This window comes from Hevea brasiliensis, chromosome 11, assembly GCF_030052815.1.
Source record: "Hevea brasiliensis isolate MT/VB/25A 57/8 chromosome 11, ASM3005281v1, whole genome shotgun sequence".
In the NCBI taxonomy this organism is placed as follows: Eukaryota; Viridiplantae; Streptophyta; class Magnoliopsida; order Malpighiales; family Euphorbiaceae; genus Hevea; species Hevea brasiliensis.
In genome coordinates, this window is record NC_079503.1 from 10,301,679 (window position 1) to 10,327,793 (window position 26,115).

Below are 26,115 nucleotides of genomic sequence, written 5' to 3' on the forward strand. Positions count from 1 at the left end.
ATAATTAATTCAGTAATTCGGATTTTCAGATAGCTCATAAACCTAATCATATTTAATGGTTCAGCCATGATATTTCTTAGTCAATTCAACCACTATAAGACTCGCTCAATAAAAGTAAAGAATCTTGATTAAAGATAAACAATCTTAGTGGAATTATCGAATATAACAATGCCTATTATTATGCACTATAAATAGAAATATAATTCTATAATTATTCTAATTAATAATATCTATATAATTACATAGTTAACTTATCATAACTAACTATTGTTTATATACGATAGAAAGATATTAGAATATCTGTAGAGGTATGTTCTTTTATACTATTATTTTATATTAGCTCTAATTTAAGCGTTGTAGAATTTTCACTGGGAACACTCGGTGGACCTTTGACAAGAAAACTTACCATTATCTTCCCAGGAGATTTAAGAAGTATGATATGCACAATGTCAAGGAGCTTGAACTTTTGATGATGCATAATAGGACTTACAGCACTGAGTTTGCCCATGATGTATCCACCCGAAAGAGAAAGGAAATCGTTAAGTGAGCAGCTCAATTGGATTTTTTTTTTCAACACTTGCAAAGAAAATTCATTGACAGACCACCTCTTTTAATAATCCACGTACAACAGGTACTGCGCAGGGTTTTGAATCCCAAGTTGAAACAGTTGACATTAACACAACTGCTGCAAGGCAGTCTGATCACCATAAATATGAACTCGATCAACAATATGTGAAAATCAAATACCAAAGGATTAAATCTTCAAGTAAGTACCTGATATAAAACATTACTTGTAAGCTGATTTTTTTATAACTTCACTGCACAAAAAGGAAACAACAATTTTAGCAATTGATTAAATAAAATTGAAACAGATCATGATCTTCTTTTTCTTAAACATGTTTTCCCACAAATTACAATCTTCAAAATACAAAAGCTATATTTTTTCTGTATTCTTACTCTATTATCATATGATTAATCACAAATATAATTCACAAGGAAAAAAGAAGGGAAAAGAATTGGATGCTGAATCATACAATACAGAGAATAACAAAACAAGGATGAACAGAGAATAGCAAAACAAGAATACAAGAAAGCCGAAGAGAAAATATTTCTCATTCATTCATCTGAAAAATAACAATTTATCTGTCTATATACATGTGAGAAAGAATAGCTTTGAGTAACAAGCTTTGGTGCCACTTTAATAGCTAAGCTAAACTGACCGTAATAGCTACAGTTATAACAATTAACCATCATTGTCTTTCTCCTTCGTCAAATTCTGTCTCATCTCCATTGTTGCAGCACCACTGACTACCCTTAAATCCATCTTCAATCTGCCGGAGGAGGAAACATGATGGAGGGAGACAATTGTAAAATAGTATTTTCTTTAATTTAATAATAAAATAATAATAATAAATTAAAATAAATTACACACCAACAATTTTTTTTAAAACGTGTACAAGTGTTCATTTTATTTTATTTTTATTATTATTTTATGAACAGGCTGCTGGAGTTAATAAGAAAGGAACAGGAAAAATAGATGTTTCCCCAAATCCAAACTCTTCCGTTCTTTCCTTCCCCAAAACCATAACCTATCTTCCCCACCTCCAACGCTCTCTCTCTCTCTCTCTCCTTTACACTCGAGACCTTCTCATTTTCCTTCTTTTTCTCGCTATCCAAGCACACCCGAAATACTTTCACTTTACATCGCATCGCCAACATATTTTCGGACACACAGAGAGAGAAGGAGCTAACGAAGCAAAGAAGATCAGACCTCTTTGGTTCCTAGTCGCGGCATGGCTTGGAGGCGCCTAATCACGCAGGTCAGTTGCTGCTTCTTATCTCAGATTACTTGGTTAATGGATTCGTATTATGTCTTGGTGGTATATTTTCAATTTATTCTAATTATAATTTGAGTATTGCAGAGAAAGCCCTTAATTTAATAGTCACTGGGATGTCTTCGTATTCTTTTTGTTAATTCATGGTGATTCTTTAGTTTGATATTGGGGGGAGCTTAAGTCTACTGCGTTATTTAAATTTGGTGTTTAATCGAGGTGTATTGATTAGAAACTGTTTGCTACGTGAATAAGTGCCAAAGCTCCGTCTCTTATTTCATGCTGAGGCAAGAAATGGAAAAATAAAATTTGGATGAGCGCTTCTTTGATGGGTACTGGGTTTTTTTTTTTCTTGCTGTAATTGAAGAGAAATAATCTTCCCCAGCTTATGGAAAGCAGTTGTCTCTGGTTGAAAGTCTGTATCATACTTTATTCTGTGAATAATTGGCTACTATAAGCAGAAATGTCATGGAAAGAAGTTGTCTTTGGCATCGAATTTTGAGGCTTTTGGGAATCACATTTTACAAATACATGGATATACTGTGTTGGAAAGTGTGAGCGAGATGGAGTCATTTGGGTCTGGTTTGTCATGCTAAAATTATGGTTTCTTGTGATGACAACCATACATAGAAAAAAAAAGGGAAAATTGGTGTTTGATAATCGTAATTGGTTTACAGGAAATCAAAATGCTTCAAATCAATTATTATTGCTTCCAGATAAGTTATGCATTTGTGGCTGATGGTACGTGAGCAAATGCAGAGTAAAATTTGCCACTGTGGCTGGGTGTTTGGGACTGATAGCATAGGTTAACATGTGTGCATTGTGAAACAGAGTGCTTTTAGTGCATTAAGTTGTTGAACTCTGTTAAATCATGCATGCCAATTTTATTTGTTGTTCTTTAACAACCCTCTATCTTGTAGCTTGCGGTTTCCTTGGCTCTTCTTATTTTCCTTCCTCTCATTTCCTTCTCTTTATTCTCTTATATGCTTGCTTGCCTGCTTTTCTTGAATTCCTTGTTTATCCTTCAACAGGCTTCAAGGCATCAATCAGAGTTAGGACAGTACAAAAGTTTGTTTGTCAGAACTTACTTTCCTGCTAGCAAGCTTGGATGCGATGCAGGTCTGTATCTATGATATCATAAAGTTCTATGTCATTTGCTTATAAGTTTGAGCTTTGATTTTTTAACCCACTGTACTCTAGTGTTATGCATTCATTGCACTCACACCTTTGACCTTTGTAAAAACAATGTTGCTAATCTGTAGTAGTAATGGAAAGTAAATGTTTTCTTTGTTTTCAAATCTTGGTGTTCATTTCTTCAAAACCTGTAATATGCTTATTTACCTAGTTTACATATTGACTTTAAAATGATTAAATGAACCTTGATAGAAATCAATATCTGTGAAATCAATGAACCATAATCCTTTTGGGTATTGCATTCTTGCATGGGCAGGCTTTAAGTGAAATGCGGAGCTTATTCCTTATCATAGTTTTTTCCCTTTCTTTTTCATGCAGGGAGTGGGCTTTTAAATGCTGAAAGAAGGTTTCAGTCGAGCTATGCTGGTAACTTAGGTCGCAGTGTACGTGGTACAGATGAAGCTAGTGAAGTTCCACATCTTAAAGAACTTTATCACCGAAATGATCCTGAAGCAGTAACAAGACTATTTGAAAGTCAACCATCATTACATAGCAACACCAAACCGCTTTCTGAAATTGTCAGGGCATTAGTCAGAGAGGACAGGCTGGATGACAGTGAGTTGCTTAAGACCTTGCAGAGAGGTGAGCATGGAAAGGCTGTTCCCTTTTTTTTTTTTTTTTTCCCTTTTTAAATTACTTTTGCTGATACTTATGTTGAATTGCATATTTATGCATTTGTAATACTGACCATTCATTGTGTTATCATTATTTATCCTAGGTAGGATTTTATGTTATGGCAAGAGGCCCTTTTAAGTCATCAGTATCCTTTTCTAAAATCATATCAAATACATGTTATTGTTGATGACTTCTGTCCAAACTTTCCCTCACCAAGGTTGGAGCTCAACTGCCCATTCACAGTTTCCTGGCTGGTCTTATGCAAACATTTGCTTGGATCTTTAGTCTTATGGATCAGTGTTATTAATCACCTGGACACTAAACGGACTGGGTTTTCAGTTGAACCGGATAAATAGTGAAAATCCAGTGACTTGGCCAGTTGAACCATTGACCCGGTCAATGGAAAGCGAATTGGCCCATAATTTATGGGCCATAAATCAAAGCCCAACCCTTGTGCAATGAAGTAAATTTTGTAAAATATTTAGGCCCAAAATAAATTGACCCATTAAAAATCTTTTTTCAGACAATAAATTTTATAAAATAATATGTTTATTTATTTTTATCACTGTTATTAAAGGCGCGCCTAAGGCGCAAGCCCCGCAACCCATCGCCTGAGACACCCAAAGGCGAGCGAACTACAGGAGGTGCACCCAGGTGAGGCCAAGTGCACCAAGGCGTCAGGCGCTCCTTAGAGAGCCCAGCCATAAACGCTGTGTTTTTTTTCTTTTTTTTCTTCCCAAATGTAGATGACAACCACAAAACAAAAAGAAGAAGAAGAAGAAGACATTGAAGACAACAAGCAACAACATTGAAAAGAAGAAGAGGAAGAAGAAGAAGTTGTTGTTGAAGATGATGCGTACCTGGCTGCCTGCTGATGAAATGTAGGCTACTACTAAGTGGTGGGCTTTTATTGGTGTGGCATGTACTAATATTTTTTAAATGGGCTGATTTTAATGGATTGATGGTTATTGGGCTAAACTTAATTTAGAGATAATATATTTTATTAATACTTTTTTGCATGTATTTTTTAAATTTTATTTTTCATAAAATAAAAATAAATATAAATTATAGTTATAAAATTCAATTTAAATTATTTTAAATTATGTTTAGGTAGATATTGCTAAATTAAACCTATAATTAAAATTAAAATTATAATGCAATAAAAATTAAAATTACTATTTTAATATTATATTTGAGTTAAAATAAAATTAATATAATAAATTTTAATGATAATTCTTAATAATATATATAATTTAATTAACAATAATGGTGGTTAATATATTTTTATATGATGACTAATATAATAATTAAATTTATGGTGCTTATTTTTAATGAATTTATTGTATAATTTATATTTAATGAATTTTTCATATTTTTGCACCTCACCTCGCTCAGGTGTGCACCTACGCTTTGCACTTAGGCTCCAGGACCTCCTGGCGCCTTAGTGCGCCTTGAGTCTTTAATAACTATGATTTTTATATATATTTAGTATTTCATAAATATTAAGAAATTTATTCATTTATAAAAATACTTTTTCATGTATTACATATAAATGTTGGACAATAATAATAATAATAATAATAATAATAATAATAATAATAATAATAATAATAATAATTTGAGTATTTTTATATGAAATTTAAAAAAACTATTAAAATATATATAAATATAACCTAATAAATGTTGAAAGTTTGATTTTAAATAATTGAAAATTAGTTAACTAAACATTTTTATTTATATTAATTAATATATATAATTAAATTTTTTAGTGATTCGTTGATTGAATTGGTGACCCATCAACCCAATCTCTTCGCCTAGTCAAGCTCCAAGCCTAGTTTAATTTTTTTTATGGATTATGTATGTCTTGTTGTATCTTCTCTTTCCTAAGGCTCTGTTTGGATGGGGTGAGGAAAGGGTAAGGGTAAGGAGGGTTAAAAATTTTTCATGTTTGAGAAATGGTGAATTAATGGAAAGGTAAAGAAAGATAATGCATATTATTTATGTTTTGGAAGAGGTGAAGAAATGGTAGATTTGAGGGGTGTAATAAATAAAATAATTTATAACTCTTGCCTTCCTTCCGTACACCCCAAATTGGAGTATAAGAAAAATTGAGATTTTAGAGGTAAGAGAGAGTAAGGCTTATCCTTATCCTCCGTTAACTCACCTTTTATCAAACTGGGATGCATAAGTTACTATCCCTCATTATTTTTATTTACCCCTTCTCTACGCTCATCCAAATAGAGCCTAAATATTTACCTTGATTATGCTTTATTGTACTTTTGACTATTTGTGGCATTGATCAAGTAGTTTGAATAAATGTTTTGTTGCTATGAAAATAACTCTGACAAGTCGATCACTATATTATTTCTCTATATATTCTGTATTCTTATTTGGGATTTATTATTTAGGATTTCTTCCTAATTAGTAGAACACAATTATAGGAATCAATTGTATATATATACCCATGTACAGATTAATTGAAATTAAGGAGAATCATCTCTTTCTACATGGTATCAGAGGAGGTCATCTATCTAGGGTGACTATTTGTTCTCACCACCCAGCTCAGGAGAGACCTTGGCCGCCGACCGGTAGTTTCGACTCCGATCAACATCGCCGGCGCCGCCTCAACCCTCTCATTCCACCACTGTGTGCTGTTGCCTGATCAAGTACACCATTAAAGAACTTCTGAGGTTTGGCTCTCAGATCCTATTTCGGTATTTGCTTGATTTGTGATTTTGGGTTATTTTGCTGCTATAAGCACTTTGGATTAGCGTTCGGTTAGTTTTTTTTGTTTCAACAAATGGCAGACAATAAGAATGTTATTTATGATGTGATTCTGGTAATGACTAAGATCACGGAACACAAACTTAATGGTTCGAATTACCTGGAATGGAGTAAGACTGTTAGGGTCTATTTGCGTAGCATTGATAAGGATGATCACCTTACTAAAGATCCACCTATGGATGATGCACGACAAACTTGGCTAAGAGAGGATGCTCGGTTGTTTTTGCAGCTTCGAAATTCGATTCACAGTGAGGTAATTAGTTTAATTAATCACTGTGAATTTGTTAAGGAATTGATGGATTACTTAAATTTCCTGTATTCTGGTAAAGGGAATATCTCCCGTATTTATGATGTTTGTAAGGCATTCTACCGTGCTGAGAAAGAGGATAAGTCTCTCACGGCTTATTTTATGCATTTTAAATGGGTATATGAGGAACTTAATGTATTGTTGCCTTTTAGTCTTGATGTAAAAGCTCAGCAGGCCCAACAGGAGCAACTGGCTGTTATGAGTTTTCTTGCAGGCCTTCCTTCAGAGTATGAGACTGCTAAATCTCAGATTCTCTCTATAGCTCTGAGATTTCCTCTTTGCATGAAATGTTCATACGAGTCCTTCGTACAAAGAGTACCCAATCTTCACAGCCTGCCAGTAGTGCTCTTATTAGCTGTAATCCAAATGGACAACAGGGTAATAGAAGAGGAAGTAGAGGAGGAATTATAGGCAACAAAAGTCATCAGTGTAATGGAGAGGCTAGTTCTAATTAGGACTCAAGAGGAGTCATTTGTTATTATTGCCATGAGCCTGGCCATACAAAATATAATTGTCCGCAACTTCAGAGGAAAAATCAGCGATCACAGATAGCAAATATGGCAGCAGAGGATTCTACAGTATCTTCCTCTGAGAAAACTATTTTGGCATCTGCAGAGGATTTTGCACAGTTTTTCAGTATCAGGCATCTCTAAAGCCTACGGTTCTCACATCGCGATCACGAGTCAGGTAAATCCACTACATGTCTTGTGTCTTCCTCATCCGAATGGGTTATTGATTCTGATGCGACAGATCACATGATAGGTAATTGTAGTCTTCTATCTGCTTTTCAGTCTAATCTCACTTCCTCTACTGTTACTTTAGCTGATGGTTCTACTTCTTGTGTCATGGGTTCTGGAACTGTGAACCCGACTTCGTCAATTTCTTTGTCATCTATTTTGTGTCTATCAAAATTCTCTTTTAATCTACTTTCTATTAGTAAACTTACTCGTACCTTAAATTATTCTGTTTCCTTTTTTTCCTTACCAGTGTTTGTTTCAGGATCTTACGACGAAGCAGATTATTGTTAGAGGACGTGAGTCAGGTGGTCTCTACATTCTAGAAAATCATGTACCGCGGTCGCTTGTTTGCTCCAGTATCTTAACACCTCTTGAAGCTCATTGTAGATTGGGCCATCCTTCTTTGTTTATCATGAAAAAGCTGTATTTCAGTTTCAGTCTTTATCAGTACTAGAATATGAGTCGTGTCAGTTTGCAAAACATCATCGTTTGCCTTCTGTGTCTAGAGTCAATAAATAGGCTTCATCCCCTTTTGAGTTCGTTCATTCTGATGTTTGGAGTCCTTGTTCTGTTACTTCTAAAACTGAATTTCTTTATTTTGTTATTTTTGTTGATGATTACTCTCGTGTTACCTGGTTATATTTAATGAAGAATCGTTCTAAGTTGTTTTCTATCTTTTGTGCCTTTTGTAAAGAAATCAAAACTCAATTTAATATTTCTGTGCGCATATTGAGAAGTGACAGTGCAAAAGAATACTTTTCAGCACAATTTCAGTCTTATATGATACAAAATGACATTCTTCATCAGTCTTCCTGTGTGGATACCCCATCCCAAAATAGCGTAGCGGAAAGAAAAAATCGGCATCTTCTTGAGGTAACTCATGCTCTTCTTTTTCAGATGAAAGTTTCTAAACACTTTTAGGCAGATGCAGTTTCTATGGTATGTTTTTTGATCAATCGTATGCCGTCTTCTGTTCTTAATGGGGATATTCCTTATACTGCTTTGTTTTCTACAAAATCTTTGTTCCCTGTTGAACCCCGTATTTTTTGTTTTACCTGTTTTGTGCGTGATGTTCGTCCACGAGTTACTTAATTGGATCCAAAGTCTCTCAAATGTGTTTTCCTTGGGTACTCCTGGTTGCAAAAAAGCGTACCGCTGTTTCTTTCCTACTCTTAATCGTTATCTTGTTTCTGCAGATGTCATATTTTTTGAGCCCACTCCATTTTTTCCTCAATCATCTGTGTATGAAAGTCAGAGGGAGGAGGATGATCTCTTAATATATACTGTCCAACTAATGTCTAGTCCTCTCCCACAGCCTATTCCTTCTGTCTCTAGACCTACTCGACCTCCCGTTGTTCATGTTTATTCCAGGAGATTGGAGATTCCTGACTCAGATCCTTCACTAGCTGCTTCGTTGGGAGATCCTGTACCTCATACTAATCATGATTCTGATCTAGACTTACCCATTGCTCTTCGTAAAAGTAAACGTTCATGTACTTACCTTATCTCTTCTTTTGTTTCTTATAATCAATTGTCTTCTTGTTCTCGGTGTTTTGTTATTTCTTTAGACTCTGTTCCTATCTCTAATACTGTTGGTGAGGCACTGTCTCATCCTGGCTGGTGTGCTGTTATGAAAGAGGAAATGGAGGCTTTAGATGCTAATGGTACATGGGAACTCTTGCCTTTGCCCACTAGTAAGAAAGCTATTGGTTGCAAATGGGTATTTACAGTAAAAGTAAATCCTGATGGTTCTGTAGCTAGATTAAAAGCACGCATTGTAGCAAAAGGATATGCTCAGACATATGAGGTTGATTACCCTGATACTTTTTTTTTCTGTAGTTAAACTTACTTCTGTTCGCTTGTTTATCTCTTTAACAGCTACATATGATTGGTCACTGCACCAATTGGATATTAAGAATGCTGTCCTTCATGGTGATCTTCAGGAGGAGGTGTATATCGAGCAATCACCTGGATTTGTTGCTTGGGGGGAGTTGGGTAAAGTTTGTAAGCTTCGGAAGTCTCTTTATGGCTTGAAACAAAGTCCTAGGGCCTGGTTTGGGAGATTCAGTAAAGCAATACAGGAATTTGGTATGCAAAAGAATAAGTGTGATTACTCAGTATTTTATAGGCAATCTGAGGCTAGTCTAATTCTCCTGGTAGTCTATGTGGATAACATTGTTATCACTGGAAGTGACTCTGCAGGTATTTCATCTTTTAAAACCTTCCTCCAAATCCAGTTTCAGACCAAAGACTTGGGATTGTTAAAGTATTTCTTAGGTATTGAAGTTATGAGAAGTAAGAAGGGTATTTTCTTGTCTCAAAGAAAATATGTTCTCGATTTATTGACAGAGACAGGAAAATTAGGTGCTAAGCCTTGTAGTGCACCAATGACTCCAAATTTACAACTATTAGCAGGGGATAGTGAGTTGTTTAAAGATCTAGAGAGATACAGGAGATTGGTAGGAAAATTGAACTACATTACAGTCACTCGTCCTGACATTGCTTATGCTGTTAGTATGGTAAGTCAGTTTATGTCTTCCCCAACTGTTGCTCATTGGGAAGTTTTGGGACAAATCTTGTGTTTTCTGAAGGGCGCTCCAGGAAGAGGTTTGTTATATGGTAATCATGGGCATTTGAATGTTGAATGTTTTTTAGATGCCGACTGGGCTGGATTTAAGGTTGGCAGGAGGTCAACTACTGGATATTGCGTTTTTGTTGGAGGAAATTTGGTGTCTTGGAGAAGCAAGAAGCAGAGTGCAGTTTCTCGATCTAGTGCTGAATCTGAATATAGAGCCATGGCACAATCAGCATGTGAGGTAATGTGGATACTTCAATTACTAGATGAGACAGGTTTTAAGACCTCCATGCGTGCAAAATTGTGGTGTGATAATCAAGCTGCTCTCCATATTGCTTCTAATCCGGTGTTTCATGAGCGGACCAAACATATTGAGATTGATTGTCACTTTGTTTGTGAAAAGATTCAACAACAGATCATCTCGACAGGACTCATCAAAACTGGAGAGCAGTTAGGAGATATTTTCACAAAAGCTCTGAATGGAGCTAGCATTGACTACATTTGTAACAAGTTGGACATGATTAACATTTATGCTCCAACTTGAAGGGGAGTGTTATGGAAAGTCAATCACTATATTATTTCTCTATATATTCTGTATTCTGTATTTAGGATTTCTTATTTAGGATTTCTTCCTAATTAGTAAAACACAATAATAGGAATCAATTGTATATATATACCCATATACAGATTAATTGAAATTAAGGAGAATCATCTCAATCATCTCTTTCTGCAGTGACATTATATGATTTCCTTAAGGTAACATATTTTTTAGTTTAAGAAAAGAATGTTGCAATCAAGTTGATGGCAGAGTTTTCATTTTTTGTCCTAAGAGGAAATTAAATTTGTAACTTGAGTTGGATTTTGAGTTTGAGAGCAGAGAATAACCTCAATGCTTTATGCTTCTCTCTACATATGATGAAATTATGAGAAATGTATCACTGGCTACACCGTGCTAAAGACACAGATTCTTGCATGTCGACATCATATTTTGGCCGATCACCGAAGTCAATAAACTTTGAAATTGACTCCAACCAACACTTTTCGGTTACAAATGACTCGATCAGGAAATAAACCGGTCCCACATTTAGTCAAACTCATTTTCGATCTCTCGACATGAGAGACCACGCCAATATAAGTTTCCATGTCATCCAATCTCATTTCTGATCTCTAAACAAAAGAGACCACACCAATATCAAGTCTCCTCGCCAGTCAATCACATTTTCGATCTCTCGTCAAAGGAAATCAAACCAACATCAGGTCTCCGTGCCATCCAGTCTTATTTTCGATCTCTCTTTTATAAATATTGGGGATAATCGTTTAATAAAGTTAAGGTTTCAGTCAGACTTAATGGTGTTTCCAATCTTAAGTATTCAAATCAAGTTTCCAATTTTAATGATCTAAGTTCTATCTAGTGTTTGGTCTCGGCCCAAGCCGATCTCATGGTTACAATGTTCTTCCGACCTCTTATACTGAGATTAATAATCGCTGATTAAGTTAAATGTCCCAATATGTTCAAGCAATCAAGCATTCATGCAATTTGGATACTTTCCGAGCTCATCAAGAAATTGAACAGAAGGGATCTCATTTCATATCAAAATAAAATACAAGTCATTCGGCTGGAGGATCACCCCCAGCCTGTTCTACATTTCGCTCAGTCTCTCTCTCTCCTTCGGTTTCCTCCTCGCTCTCCTCTTCGTCTTGAGGGGCCAGATCCATCATCCACGAGAAGTCTTCCCCGGGATAACACCTCTCAAGCTCAGCCAGGAGATCACTGTGGGCATTCACATAGGCACCAGCTTCCCTCATTACAGCCTCTTCTTCTTTCGCTCTGATCTCTTCAGTAAGGCGAGCAACGTCAGCAGTTCGGAGCGCTCGAGCCTCCTTAAGTTCACGAGCCTGATCGGCCAACTTATCCTCATAGGATTTCATTCGACCCTCGATTTCAGCAATGTAGTCATGGGCAGATGAAAGTTGGGCTTGGGCAGAAGCTGCGTCCTGGACCGCTTTTAAAATTTCTTGCCTCAAAAGACGAGCCTTTTCCTGATTATATGCTGGTTCACCAGGCTCTCTACGCTCAAACTCATCGTCTGGGCCAGGAGATGGTCAATACTACTCGGGATCAGCCTGTTCCGATCCTCTTGGAGGCAGATGGAAGCTCCCAGAACCTTGGCCAAGCCCGGGTTCTCCCGAACTGATCGGTTCCTCTCTAAGGAATGAATAAGGACCCGGGTGCCTCGAGACAAGGTCCTCATGGTAGGTTGGGAAGGCCCGCCTTCTGCACTAGAAGGAATAGGTGGAGGTGGTGGCTCTTCTTGTCGAGGAGGAGGAGGAGCCACTTCTACTTCTGGGACCGGTTGCCTCGTAGGTCGGGACGAGTCTCCCGGCACTTCTCCTGAATCCCGCCCTGGCGTTTGTGATGCTGCGGCGATCTTCATTTCTTGTACCTTCTGGGACACTTCTCTTTTTCGCTTTCGGCTCTCCTTTGCGCCTTCGCCTCCAGCCATTTCTGCACAGAAAAACAGTTAGTGAGATTACCTAATAACGTATAGGCACGAGTATTTTTGAGTGGCCGCCTGATCCTTTAATTCCATTACCATGGCACCTTCGTCCCTACTCAGGGCGATCTTCTTTGGACTTGATGGGCCCAGATGCAGCCAGCTACGTTGGAAATCCTCAAAACCGTTCGGAATCTTGCTCCTCAAAATAAAGAAGTGATTCTTCCAATTTTTCAGTGAAGAGGGGAGATCGGTAAAAAGCCCACAGTGCTGTTTGGCTTGGAAGAACCAATGCTCGTCATCCTTTTCAACGAGTTAGTCTATGCAGCTCGGCAAAAACCTTTGCTGTGGGCTCGAGCTTCTTGGCTTGGCATAAGTCTCTGAAAGCCACTAGAATTCGCTATGAGTTCGGATGTACTTGGACTATACATACTTGGTGGAATTTCAGAACGTCCTTGAAGAAGTTGTCAAGAGGAAACCGCAGCTCGACTTTTAATTGCTCTTCATAATCATGATCGCATCATTTTCTTCAAAGAAGTGATCGGCTCGGAGATCGCCATGGCATCTGATAAAATCGTATGAGTCGGTCCGAAAGTTGTACTCTTGGCTAATCGACTGCAAATCGGTTTCTTGGAGGATTGATGGCAACTCATCCACGGGAAGGTTTTCTCTCCCTGAGAAATGCGTTCGTCTTGATGGTGCCGCTTGACCACGGGCTGAAACAGAGGTGGTAGGAGGTTCAGGCCGCCCACTCGACCTAATCACCTCGACTTCATCCGATGACCACAAGACATGGCATTTTCAAAGAAATGAAAGAAGTTTAACTAAGAGAAAGATCAAAAAATGTGATAAGAACTTGATGTTAAAAATAACATAATTCCCTATTTATAGCATTCAATGCTCACAATGTCCCAAGCCGCTTTCTGACATGTCGTAGGAACATTCTAGAAACTCCATAAATAAAATGAGAGGAAATCAGCTGGCTAAAGATCGTCGGATTAAGGCGAACATTTAGAGCTACAGATCGGTTAAGGGTAATATAATTAGGAACCAGATCGGATATGCACATCAGAGATCGGAAAATAACCAATACAATAATAAAATGATAACTGTCAAAATAAAACTTTCATTTCATTTCCGAAAGGTCAGATTACATCATTTGGGCAATTTCAAGAGATTGGGTTACATCATTGAAAGCCTTTAAAGGTCAGATTACATTATTTGGACGATCTCAAGAGATCGGGTTACATCATTAAAAACCTTTAAAAGTCAGATTACATCATTTGGGCGAATCTCTAGAGATCGGCAGTACATCCTACCTAGTAGGGACTTATGTGAAAGTCTATTCTCGTGACTGAATCAAAAGATGTATTTGATCAGAAAGCCAGCCATAGGCATCGGATAGATATACAGCTCAGATGGAATGACTATGACTCTCATGATAATGAGAGGAGTCATCGTCAATGTCATCGACCAAAACCGAGCCGCAGTCGGGACGCCCGATGTGGTGAGAAGCCAAATGAACTTTAAAAGGCAGTCACCGATGTTAAGAGGAAAATTAGCAGTCTTTTCGCCCGAAATCGGCTCACCGATTATATCGGTAGATCGACCCGAGATCGGTACGATCGATATTTTCGATCGTGATCGGTAAATTAGTCCGGTTCTCTCACTGTCATCAGATGTGCTTATCATGATTTTTCGATCACTGATGTCGTAAATTTTCAGTCGGGGAACTAAGAGAATAGTCGGAAAAAGATCAAAGGCAGTCACCATGGCCAGAATGTTACCGGAGAAATTAGAACAAGAGAAGAGAGAAATAGAAGGAGGAGAAATGGAATGTGGGAGAAATTCTCCGCAGAGACATATATATAGGGGGTTTGAGCATTTATTATTAGCGGAAATCGAAGCGGATGCATTGGTAACCGAATGATTAAATATTTTGACTGAGGCAGATCCAATAGAAGGAGAGGTTTTAGAATGGGAGAGATCGGGAGAGGGGCCCGATATGAGAGATCGGAAGGAATGGGAGATCGTAAAGCAAGGAGAAGATGAGACAATTTCCAATAACCCTTATTACATATTATAGGAAGAGGAAGAAGAATAGTAATAAGTAGTGAGAGTTGGGTAGTTGAGATTTTTGGAGGGAAAAGATACTTTAGTAATTGACTTTTCTGCTGTTTGTTAGAGGCAGTTACACTACTTTGTTGTACAAGCAGTTACACTTCTCTTATATAAAAGGGAAGTCTTTTCCTGTATTCATTCATTCAAGAATCAATAACATAAATATTTTCTCTCTTCTTCAATATTTTTCTACTCTCTTCTCATCCAATCTCTATTCTCTTTTCACCCAATCTTCTAAAATTCTGCTTTAATCTCTATTTCAGAGATTAATTCAGATCTGATCTTTAACAATTTGGTATCAGAGCTTGTAGCGTGAGGGAACTAGCCAATTTCAGATCTGAAGTGTCGCAAGATGACCAAATCTGGAACAGTTACTCAAGAATCTAGGGTTTTAGAGTTGGAGGAACAAGTTAGGGTTTTACAGGAGGATTTTAAGAAAAATAAGGAGGAATTGCGTGGGGAAATCAAGCAATCTGCAATAGAATTGAGGGAGGAAATCAAGCAATCTGCAATTGATACCAGGAAAATTATCCTGGAGGAGTTCCGATCCTTGTTTGGTGCAAATTTGGCTGAGAAGGCCAAAGGAAACCAGCATGGAGGCAATGAGGAGGCTGGTACTTCTATGGCTACTCTTGGAGGAAGGGGAATACTTCCTGTGCCAAGGGAGAACATTACTACAGGTCAGAGAGGGGCTAATAGTGCTGGATCTACAACTGAAGTTGAAGGTATGTCCAGATTTTTGCCCAAAGTTAAGTTGATTACTTTTGATGGTAAAGAACCTAGGGTTTGGCTTAGGAAATGTATTAAATACTTTGAAGTGTATGATATTCCTAAGGATCAAAAGGTGGGAATAGCAAGTTTATTTTTGGTGGATAGGGCTGATTCGTGGTACCATAACTGGATTAAGGGGGATGGAGGACATTCTTGGGAAGATTTTGAAAAGGAGTTGTGTGGTAGATTTGGAGATGAAGGATTGGGGGATATAATTGAAGAATTTATGAGAATGAGACAAGAAGGTACTCTTGAGGAGTATCAGGACAAATTTGAAGACATTAGAATTAGATTGGAAAGGGAAATGCCTCATTTAGGAGAAACCTATTTTCTGTCCAGCTTTGTAAGTGGATTGAGGGATGATATTCGACCTATGGTCAAAATGTTCAAACCAACAACTCTTTCGCAAGCTATTGAAACTGCAAGATTGCAAGAGCAGCTTTTGAATAATACCAGAAAACCTAATGCCTATTCCAGACCTTACCAAAGCAATTATAGACCTAATAACTCTCTATCTTCATTACCTACTACTCACAGAACTGTTCAAAATTCTCAACAATATCCTTATGCCCCTAAACCACCTAATGCAGACCAAAATTTCCATCTGAAACAGCCTAATTTCACCAATCAAAATCAGTCTGCACAGAAAACTTTACCTACCACTAGTCAATCTTCTGTCAACCAACCAGCTATTAAACCCAATTTTACCAGCTCCAATGCTTCTAACTCCATCAGACAGCCCAAACCTTGCTTTAAATGTGGAGAAAAATATTTCCCTGGCCATCAATGCAAGCAAAAAACATTAATGTCCTTGCAAATGTCTGAAAAAGAAGGAGAAGTTTTTCAATTGCAAGGACTAGAGGAAGGAGAGGAGGAATGGCATGATGTAATGGAAGGGGATATACCTGATAGTGCAGAGGCAGTAACTCTGTCAGTCCATGCTATTGAGGGAATTCAAGGAGCTGAAACTATAAGGGTCATTGGAAGGCATCAAAATAGGGAGCTACTGATTCTTGTAGACAGTGGTAGTACTCACAGTTTTTTGGATGCCAAAGTAGCAAGTGAATTGAAGATTCCATTGGTGAAAGTCCCTGCAATATCTGTTACAGTAGCAGATGGCAGAAAAATTGCAAGCAATAGTGTGTGCCCTGCATTTAGCTGGAAGATTCAGCAATACTCTTTCAATTTTGACTTGAGGTTGTTGGAAATGGGAAGTTTTGATATGATTTTGGGAGTTGACTGGATGAAAACATGTAATCCCATTCTGTTTGATTTTCAGAATTCAAAAATCAGTTTTAAGAAGGATGGGAAGTCAGTAACTTTGCAGGGAATTGGTGATTTGGGTTCTCACTCTAAGCTACTGAATTGTATGAGTTGTCAACAGCTTTTACACAAGCAGGGGAAGGATTTTCAAACTCCCTTGTTTTGCATACAAGTTTCTGAGTCACATTCTTCAGTAATTCCAAATACTGCAGCATTCTCAAGTAATTCTGTTGCATTTCAAGGTACTGCAGCACCCTCAAGTCCTTATTCAGTTGAATTGCAGTCATTATTGGATGAGTATCATGGGATTTTTGAGGATCCAAAAGGCCTGCCACCTTTCAGAAGTCACAACCATTCAATTCCCTTGGTACCTTCAGCATTACCTGTCAATATCAGGCCTTATAGGTACCCACATTTTCAGAAGACAGAAATAGAGAAACTTGTGGATGAAATGTTACAAAATGAGGTCATTCAACCTAGCACCAGTCCATATTCTTCTCCAGTACTACTTGTCAAGAAGAAAGATGGCTCTTGGAGATTTTGCATTGACTACAGGAAGTTGAATGATCTTACTATTAAAGACAAGTTCCCAATTCCTATTATAGATGATCTTCTAGATGAGCTTCATGGTGCTTCAATTTTTTCTAAGATTGATTTAAAAGCTGGATACCATCAGATTAGGATGAATCCTTCTGATATTCACAAAACAGCTTTTAGAACACATCATGGGCATTATGAATTTACTGTCATGCCCTTTGGGCTAACAAATGCCCCTGCAACATTTCAAGCACTCATGAACCACATCTTCCAGCCTTATTTGAGGAAGTTTATATTAGTGTTTTTTGATGATATTTTGATCTATAGCTCATCTTGGGAACAACATTTACACCATTTGAAATTAGTCTTTCAAGTTTTGCAGCAGCAACAATTGTTTGCAAAACTAAGTAAATGTTCATTTGGCAAGGCTGAAATTGATTATTTAGGCCATATTATATCAGGGGAAGGGGTAGCAACAGACCCTACCAAGATTAAAGCTGTTTTGTCTTGGCCAATACCAACTTCAGTCAAAGAGTTGAGGAGTTTTTTGGGATTAACTGGGTATTACAGAAAATTTGTTCAACACTATGGTATTATCAGTAAACCACTCACTGACATGCTTAAGAAAGATGCTTTTCAGTGGGGTGAGACAGCTCAAAGAGCATTTGATCATCTCAGAATAGCCATGTCTCAAGCTCCAGTTCTAGCACTTCCAGATTTCAATAAACCTTTCATTGTTGAAACTGATGCTAGTGGGACAGGTATGGGGGCAGTTTTACAGCAGAATGGACATCCTATAGCCTTTATCTCTAAGGCTTTTGGCCCAAGAACTAAAGCACTGTCAGTCTATGAGAGAGAGATGCTAGCCATTACCTTTGTTGTCTCTAAATGGAGACATTACCTAGAGCAAGGGCCATTCTTTATTAAGACTGACCATGAGAGTATCAAACATTTATTGGAGCAAAGGTTGCACACTAATTTGCAATTGAAGGGTGTTTCAAAATTATTGGGGCTGCAATATAAAATTATATATAGAAAGGGGGTTGAAAACAAAGTTGCTGATGCCTTATCAAGGAAACCTGCTGTGGATGGTCAACTTTATGCTTTACACTCTTCATTGCAGCCTACTTGGATGGCACAATTGATTCATAGCTATGAAGGGGATGTCAAAGCTGCTGAATTCATCTCTCATTTGTCAATAGATGAGCAAGCTCACCCTGGTTATTCCTATAAAAATGGATTGCTATTCCATAAGGATAGGTTGTATGTGGGCAGCAATGGTAATTTGAGAGAGCATTTGTTAGTTCTTTACCATAATTCTCATCTAGGTGGTCATTCTGGAATTAATGCTACTTTTGTGAGGTTGAGCAGACATTTTTACTGGCCTGGTATGTTGAAATCAGTGGTGGACTGGATTAAAAGCTGTGATACTTGTGCTCGATGTAAAACAGAAACATGTGCCTCTCCAGGGCTTTTACAACCTTTACCTATTCCAACTCAGGCATGGCAGCATGTTACAATGGATTTTGTGGAGCAACTACCAAAATCTCAAGGCAAGGATACTATTCTGGTGGTGATTTGCGATTTACAAAGTATGGGCACTTCATTCCATTACAACATCCTTTCACAGCTTCAACTGTTGCTAAATTGTTTTTAGATACTATTTTTAAGCTCCATGGCCTTCCTGTTTCTATTATCACTAATAGAGACAATATTTTTACAAGTTTATTCTGGAAAGATTTGTTTAAAATGATGGGGACTAAGCTTGCTTATAGTACAGCCTATCACCCTCAGTCAGATGGCCAATCTGAGAGATTAAATCAGAGTATGGAAGGGTATTTGAGGTGTCTTTGTTATCAAGCACCTCATTCATGGGTTAAATGGCTTCCTTTAGCTGAATGGTGGTATAACACTAGCTATCATAGTGCCTTGAAACTGTCTCCATTTGAAGCTTTATATGGTTACAAGGCAGCTCCATTGACTTTTCTGCCTCTTGAGAATGCTTCAGTAGGTGCAGTTACTGATTTTGTGCAAGATAGACAGCATATATCTCAGTTTATTAGAGATAACTTGCTAGCAGCACAAAATAGAATGAAGCAATATGCTAATAAAAAGAGGTCTGAAAGAATTTTTGAAGTAGGGGATTGGGTTTATCTTAAATTACAACCCTACAAGCAGAGTTCTATAGCCTTAAGGAAAAACTTCAAGCCGGGCAAAGAAGGTATTATGGGCCTTTTCTGTGGAAGCTAAAGTTGGTACTGTGGCTTACAAACTGAAACTACCCCTAATTCCACTATACATCCCGTGTGTTCCATGTTTCGTTATTAAAGAAAAAGGTTGGTGACAATCGTGATTATTCAGATCTACCTCTTTTCCAAGATGATACTGTTGATAGTGACTCGAGAAAAGTTTTGCAGATTAGAATAATTACTGTGCATGATCAGCAAGTTCTTCAAGGACTTATCAAGTGGATGAATTTACTGAAGAAGAAGCCACTGGGAGGATCAAACCTTTATTCTTTCTCAATTTCACGAGTTTCAATCTTCTTGGGGACAAGAATATCATGGTGGGAGGGGGGGTTGGGTATTGTTACATATTATAGGAAGAGGAAGAAGAATAGTAATAAGTAGTGAGAGTTGGGTAGCTGAGATTTTTGGAGGGAAAAGATACTTTAGTAATTGACTTTTCTGCTGTTTGTTAGAGGCAGTTACACTACTTCGTTGTACAAGCAGTTACACTTCTCTTGTATAAAAGGGAAGTCTTTTCCTGTATTCATTCATTCAAGAATCAATAACAGAAATATTTTCTCTCTTCTTCAATATTTTTCTACTCTCTTCTCATCCAATCTCTATTCTCTTCTCACCCAATCTTCTAAAATTCTGCTTTAATCTCTATTTCAGAGATTAATTCAGATCTGATCTTTAACAACTCTCTTCATAATCAGAGCCGAGGTAGTTAAAGCGTTGCAAGCAAGATCAAATCTTCACTGCACGCTTCATTTGCAGAATCGCCCACAATGCTGACAGACGCCAGGACAGTTATGACAGCCCTGTGCTTCTGAATCTCCACCGTTGATCTTACTCGTAAGGACAAACCCGGAGCCCTTGGATCAAAAGTAGACGACAGAACCGGCGCCTTTTGTTCCCGACCTTCGGATCCATCTTGACAGGAAGATCCTGAGCCGTTGGATTGGAAAGGAGAAAGGACAAATATTCTGAATAGGATCTCAGCCGTCCATTCTGATTCTCTTCAATTCTCAGGCATCAGATCATGTCCTTTAAATCCAAACCTTCCATCTCCCCAAAAGAGATCCTAACCCTTCATTAGGAGCACCCGTTCCCTATAAATACCTGCATGCAATACTGTTAGGGGGGGGGGGGGACGGACGAAAAAGGTGGTAGCTATAGTGGAGAAGCTCTGAAATTTGATTCAGTCTTGCTACTTTGCTATTTTAAGCTTTCGAAATAGAGAAACTTCAGAAACCAGTTTTCTTAAGTATCTCCATTGAAGGAGTGTTGGACCCTGAAACTCTTCATTTTCAGTTCGTTCACTACTCTACGATACCATTTCTCAGTTCAGTTTCGTCTTCATCATCTTAATATCAACATTTTATTCTCCAAGCTTAATCTCATTCCAACCCGGTCACTGTCACTTCGGCTCAACTGCATTCTAACTTGGTACTTGTTATTTCAAAGTAAGCATTAGTCCTCAAACTATTAGCCCGCAGCTCTACAATATTTGTGGTTCCACAGTTAGTTCAATAGACTCAATCCCTCACAGGTAAGTGTCTAGACCGTTGCTTTATCAAATGCTCGCGTTTTATTTTCTTTGTTCTCATGCTCGTAATTTTCATTAAGTTTAGTTATGCTAAAGAGCCCCATGTAGATAGTTAATCTCTTAAGTTTACCTTCTATTCATCAGCTCATGTTATTTATTTGTTCTTAGCTTTTATTACTTTCAAATATAGGTGTTCTGGTTACGGGTAACGTGTAGGTAGTCTAATAAAACGTTGGTAGCTGTATCTCAAAACGAGAGTTTCTTTAAACAAATACAAATAATAAAAGTTTGAATAATAAATCGGAGAAAAAAAAAAGTTATGAAGTCAAATCACTAAACGAGTTCAGGAGATAACCTGGTATAGTGGGGATCGATATAAGATCGGATCCCAGACTGGTAAACGAAAAAGATCGGACCTTGCCTGCTAAAGAGTACTGGTAAGGCGATCACAAAGGGGATCGGAAAAGACTCAGTCTGGTATCCTCTCCCTAGTTATAAGGCATCAATGGGTTAAGAAAAGCCTCGCTCGGGTTCCTGGCGTCTCCAGGTGCCAGAACCCTTAATCAAAGGTTCTTACGATATACGATCGTAATAAATATTTTAAGAGATCGGGGGAGAGTTCTTACCTGATTCTCGTTCAAAATTTAAATAAAACGATGAAATCGGAGGAGAGTTCTTATCCGAGATCCTCCCTTAAAATCTTAAGCCGAGTACTTTAAGAGGTCGGGGGAGAGTTCTTACCTGATCCTCATTCAAATAAAAACACGAAGATCGGAGGAGAGTTATTATCCGAGATTCTTCATTAAAAACCTTAAACTATATATTTTAAGAGGTCGAGGGAGAGTTCTTACCTGATTCTCATTCAAATAAAGGGCAGTGATTGGAGGATAGTTTTTATCCCAGATCCTTCATCAAACTTTAAGCCGAACACCCTAAGAGATCGGGGGAGAGTTCTTACTTGATTCTCGCCTAAATTAAACAGGGAGATCGGAGGAGAGTTCTTATTCGAAATCTTCCGCTTAAAACTCTAAAAACATACCTAGAGATCGGTGGAAAACTTCTTTTCCGAGTTCTCTTAACAAAATCCAAATTAAAACAAAGCAGTTCCAATACATTAAATAATTTTACTCGACACCTAATCACTAAAGGGTCATCTCATGAATTTGTGTTCTTGGGACAATCCAAAATAAGTGAAATATCAAATATTCCTTTATTTTGCACAAAGGATTAACATTATCACTATCCCAATCCTCCTAATTACCTTTTAATTTACAAAAGAGCATAATATTAAATCTGTTTAACTTCATTGAGGGACGAGGCGAGGTGCCTAACACCTTCCCCGCTCGTATATGGACCCCAAATCTAGAATCTCTATTTTCGAAGTGGTTTCTTTTAATTCATTTTCACAAATGGTTTTCTTTAATTCCCCTCAAAATTAAAGTGACGACTCCTCGCTCTTTTTCACTTCGTTGAGCGTTCGTTCAGGCGACCGCAAATTACCTTGTGACATTGCACATACAATATTTTGAGTTTTGTCTTTTTCTGACACCTTTGGACAAATTTTTACTTGGTTGAGTTTGAAACAAGTTCTTCATGTCTTATTTTGGACATACTGAATCTTTCATTCAGTTGATAATTGTTGGTTTTGTTCACTTCCCTTTACCGCTTGTAGTTCTTGATGCTTGTGAACTGTTAAGTAAAAGTTGCCTTCAAAATTTGTAGGCATTGCTAATTCTGCAAGGGAGGAAGAAAGCATAGGATGTCTTTCTGCTTTCAAGAATATGGGAAAATCTGCAAAAGATGGCGTTCTTGGAACTGCTAGTGCACCTATTCATATGGTGGCTACAGAAGGAGGGCATTTTAAAGAGCAGCTTTGGCGCACTATTCGTACTATTGCCCTGGCCTTTTTGTTGATTTCTGGTGCAGGGGCACTTATTGAGGACAGAGGAATCAGTAAAGGTATGATAGTGTTGCCGTTATGATGCCTTGGATGCTCCTATTGTGATTCAATCACATCTTAAATTGGTGTAACATTTTTTCATTGGTTTGCTATTTTCAATGTGTCAGGACTTGGTCTACATGAGGAGGTGCAACCTAGCATGGAATCTAACACCAAATTTAGTGATGTAAAGGGTGTTGATGAGGCCAAGGCAGAGCTAGAAGAAATTGTCCATTATCTTCGAGATCCAAAGGTAGATTTCCTTATGCCATTCTGTTCATTAATAATCTCTCTATACGATATGTGGTGGAAATGTCTGTTGTTTGGGCGTAAAAATGATATAGTACGAATGAATATTATGAGCTTGTAAAAATGTACCCGTCTTGGTTTTCTCAACTTTCTCATTGCATAGTTTGAGTCTTCAATAATCGGCTCCATAGTCAGCCTGCTTTATGCCCAGATTTGTTATTGATATAATTAGTATAAATTGTAGTAGGTTCTAGATTAATCAAATTTCCTAGTTTTCTGGCCTTATGCTTCTAGATGGTTTCAACTGTAATTTACATGACATCGAGTTAATGTTGAATTCCTCTCATAGTGGCCTATATTTCTTAAGCGTCAAAATGCTTTATTTAGTTATTTATTTCATAAAAGTTATATAGTATAAATTAACCATGTAAATTTTGTCTCAGAAAGTTTGATTTTTTTTTCCCCTTGAATGCTTTTTTTGTTTCCCTGGTAAAAGCGCTTCACTCGTCTAGGTGGTAAGCTCCCAAAAGGTGTTCTACTTGTTGGCCCACCTGGCACCGGCAAGACTATGTTAGCCAGAGCAATTGCTGGTGAAGCTGGGGTTCCTTTCTTCTCATGCAGTGGGAGTGAGTTTGAGGAGATGTTTGTTGGAGTCGGAGCCCGGAGGGTGAGGGATCTTTTTTCTGCTGCAAAGAAACGGTCACCCTGTATAATATTTATTGATGAGATAGATGCTATTGGGGGAAGCCGTAACCCAAAGGATCAGCAGTACATGAAGATGACTTTGAACCAATTGCTCGTTGAATTGGATGGCTTTAAGCAAAACGAAGGGATTATTGTAATTGCAGCAACAAATTTTCCAGAATCACTGGACAAGGCCCTGGTGAGACCTGGACGGTTTGATCGCCACATTGTTGTTCCTAATCCAGATGTAGAAGGAAGGAGACAGATCATGGAATCCCACATGTCAAAGGTATGGTTTTCCTTTTGGAGTGAGATTTATCATGTCTTTAGAAAGTGTCCTGGAATTGGCAATAGATTATGGAGTATCTAATTTAAGCTGTCCCTGAATATGCATGTAAAATTCTATTTCTTGCATTACCTGTTATTATTTAATGATTGTATTGCTGTCATATAGCTATATAATCATATAATGATCTCTTTCGGTTTTTCAATGGCACTTGCAATGTGGTTATGATTAGCTTGGGGCCAGAGTGACAGTATTAATGGTCCAAATTAATTTTTTTGGTGGTAAGGGATCATTAGTTTCTGTGAACATGTAATCTTCTGTCAGGGTTATTGTCATCATCTATAACTTCTGATACACATCTGACCATTAATTGTGGGATTACAGGTCTTGAGGGCAGATGATGTTGATTTGATGATCATTGCTAGAGGGACTCCTGGGTTCTCAGGTGCTGATCTTGCAAACTTGGTCAATATTGCTGCTCTCAAGGCTGCAATGGATGGTGCTAAAGCAGTGACAATGGCTGATCTAGAGTATGCAAAGGATAAGATAATGATGGGAAGTGAACGCAAGTCAGCCGTAATTTCTGACGAGTCGCGAAGGCTAACAGCTTTTCATGAGGGTGGGCATGCCCTTGTGGCCATTCATACTGATGGAGCTCTCCCAGTTCATAAGGCAACAATAGTTCCCAGAGGTATGTCACTTGGCATGGTTGCCCAATTGCCTGACAAGGATGAGACGAGTATATCCCGCAAACAGATGCTTGCCATGCTTGATGTATGCATGGGAGGGCGAGTTGCAGAGGAGCTGATTTTTGGAGAAAACGAAGTTACTTCTGGGGCATCTTCTGATCTGCAACAAGCCACTAATCTTGCAAAAGCAATGATTAGCAAGTATGGCATGAGTAAAGAAGTTGGGGTTGTCACCCACAATTATGATGACAATGGAAAGAGCATGAGCACTGAGACTAGACTACTTATTGAGAAAGAAGTGAAGAATTTCCTGGAAAGGGCTTACAACAATGCAAAAACCATCCTCACGACCCATAGCAAGGAGCATCATGCACTTGCTAATGCTTTGCTTGAGCATGAAACACTCACAGGAAGTCAAATCAAGGCTCTGCTTGCCCATGTGAATTCACAGCAACAACAACAGCAGCATCAGCAGAAAGTTGCATCGCAGGGCAGTTCACAGTCTAACCCAGTACCTCCATCTACTCCTAATCCAGCTGCATCTGCAGCTGCTGCAGCAGCAGCGGCTGCTGCCGCAGCAACTGCAGCAGCTAAAGCTAAAGGCATTGCCCCCGTTGGGTCTTAGCAGAAAGGTGAGGCTGCTAGCCAATTGGCCATTTATTCAATTAAATGTGAATATAGTGATTTGAATCGACTTACAAGCTGTTATGTGCTCAAGTAATTCCAAAGAGTTTCTATTACGCAACTATGCGAGTCGTGAGATTGACTACAGGCTTTAGAATTAAAAACAGTAACATGACCATGTCAATTGTAGCTGGCATTAGAGTGCATTGCTGTCCATCCAATGGCTGGCTTTTTTCTTTTTTAGTTTCATTTTTTTTTCCTTGTTAGTTCTCATGATTTTGTTTATACGGTTGCAATAATATTCCCCCTTAAGGATAAATTGCTGAAGGCATTCTCCAATTTTGTTCTGGTTATACATTCTTTTATATATATAACACTCAATTACATGATAATTTTCTTTTATTGTATTTTAAGAAATTCATGTATTGTAATTTTACTCATTTATTTAATAGAATCAAAGTAAAGGGTTTACTTGTGTAATTTTAGAAGCATAAAAATTTAATTTAATGGAGTAAATAGTAATTTTCCTACTACAAAATAGTCAGGTTTCTTTGGTGCAGTTAACGGTAGTTAAACATGAGAATGTCCTTCATGGTAACGGTTGTTGTAAAGTTTTGACAGAGATAATGACTAGAA

The 26,115-nt window shown here is 37.9% G+C and overlaps 1 protein-coding gene across 3 annotated transcripts; it reads left to right on the forward strand.

The window, feature by feature from the left end:
- Window positions 1-1,497: 1,497 nt before the first annotated feature.
- On the forward strand, window positions 1,498-25,818 carry LOC110642836 (ATP-dependent zinc metalloprotease FTSH 4, mitochondrial). 3 transcript variants are annotated; one of them, XM_058129848.1, is made up of 7 exons: window positions 1,498-1,820; window positions 2,864-2,951; window positions 3,345-3,608; window positions 22,731-22,967; window positions 23,076-23,200; window positions 23,693-24,169; window positions 24,551-25,818. In XM_058129848.1, exons 1-7 carry the CDS (start codon window positions 1,794-1,796, stop codon window positions 25,478-25,480), a joined length of 2,148 nt encoding a protein of 715 aa, XP_057985831.1. In that variant the 5' UTR covers window positions 1,498-1,793; the 3' UTR covers window positions 25,481-25,818. The 3 variants fall into 3 exon arrangements, with proteins under 3 accessions (XP_057985831.1, XP_057985832.1, XP_057985833.1); XM_058129849.1 differs by lacking the exons at window positions 1,498-1,820; window positions 2,864-2,951 and adding an exon at window positions 4,388-4,540 and having other exon boundaries at window positions 3,482-3,608; XM_058129850.1 differs by lacking the exons at window positions 1,498-1,820; window positions 2,864-2,951; window positions 3,345-3,608 and adding an exon at window positions 4,388-4,522.
- The last annotated feature ends 297 nt before the right edge of the window (window positions 25,819-26,115 follow it).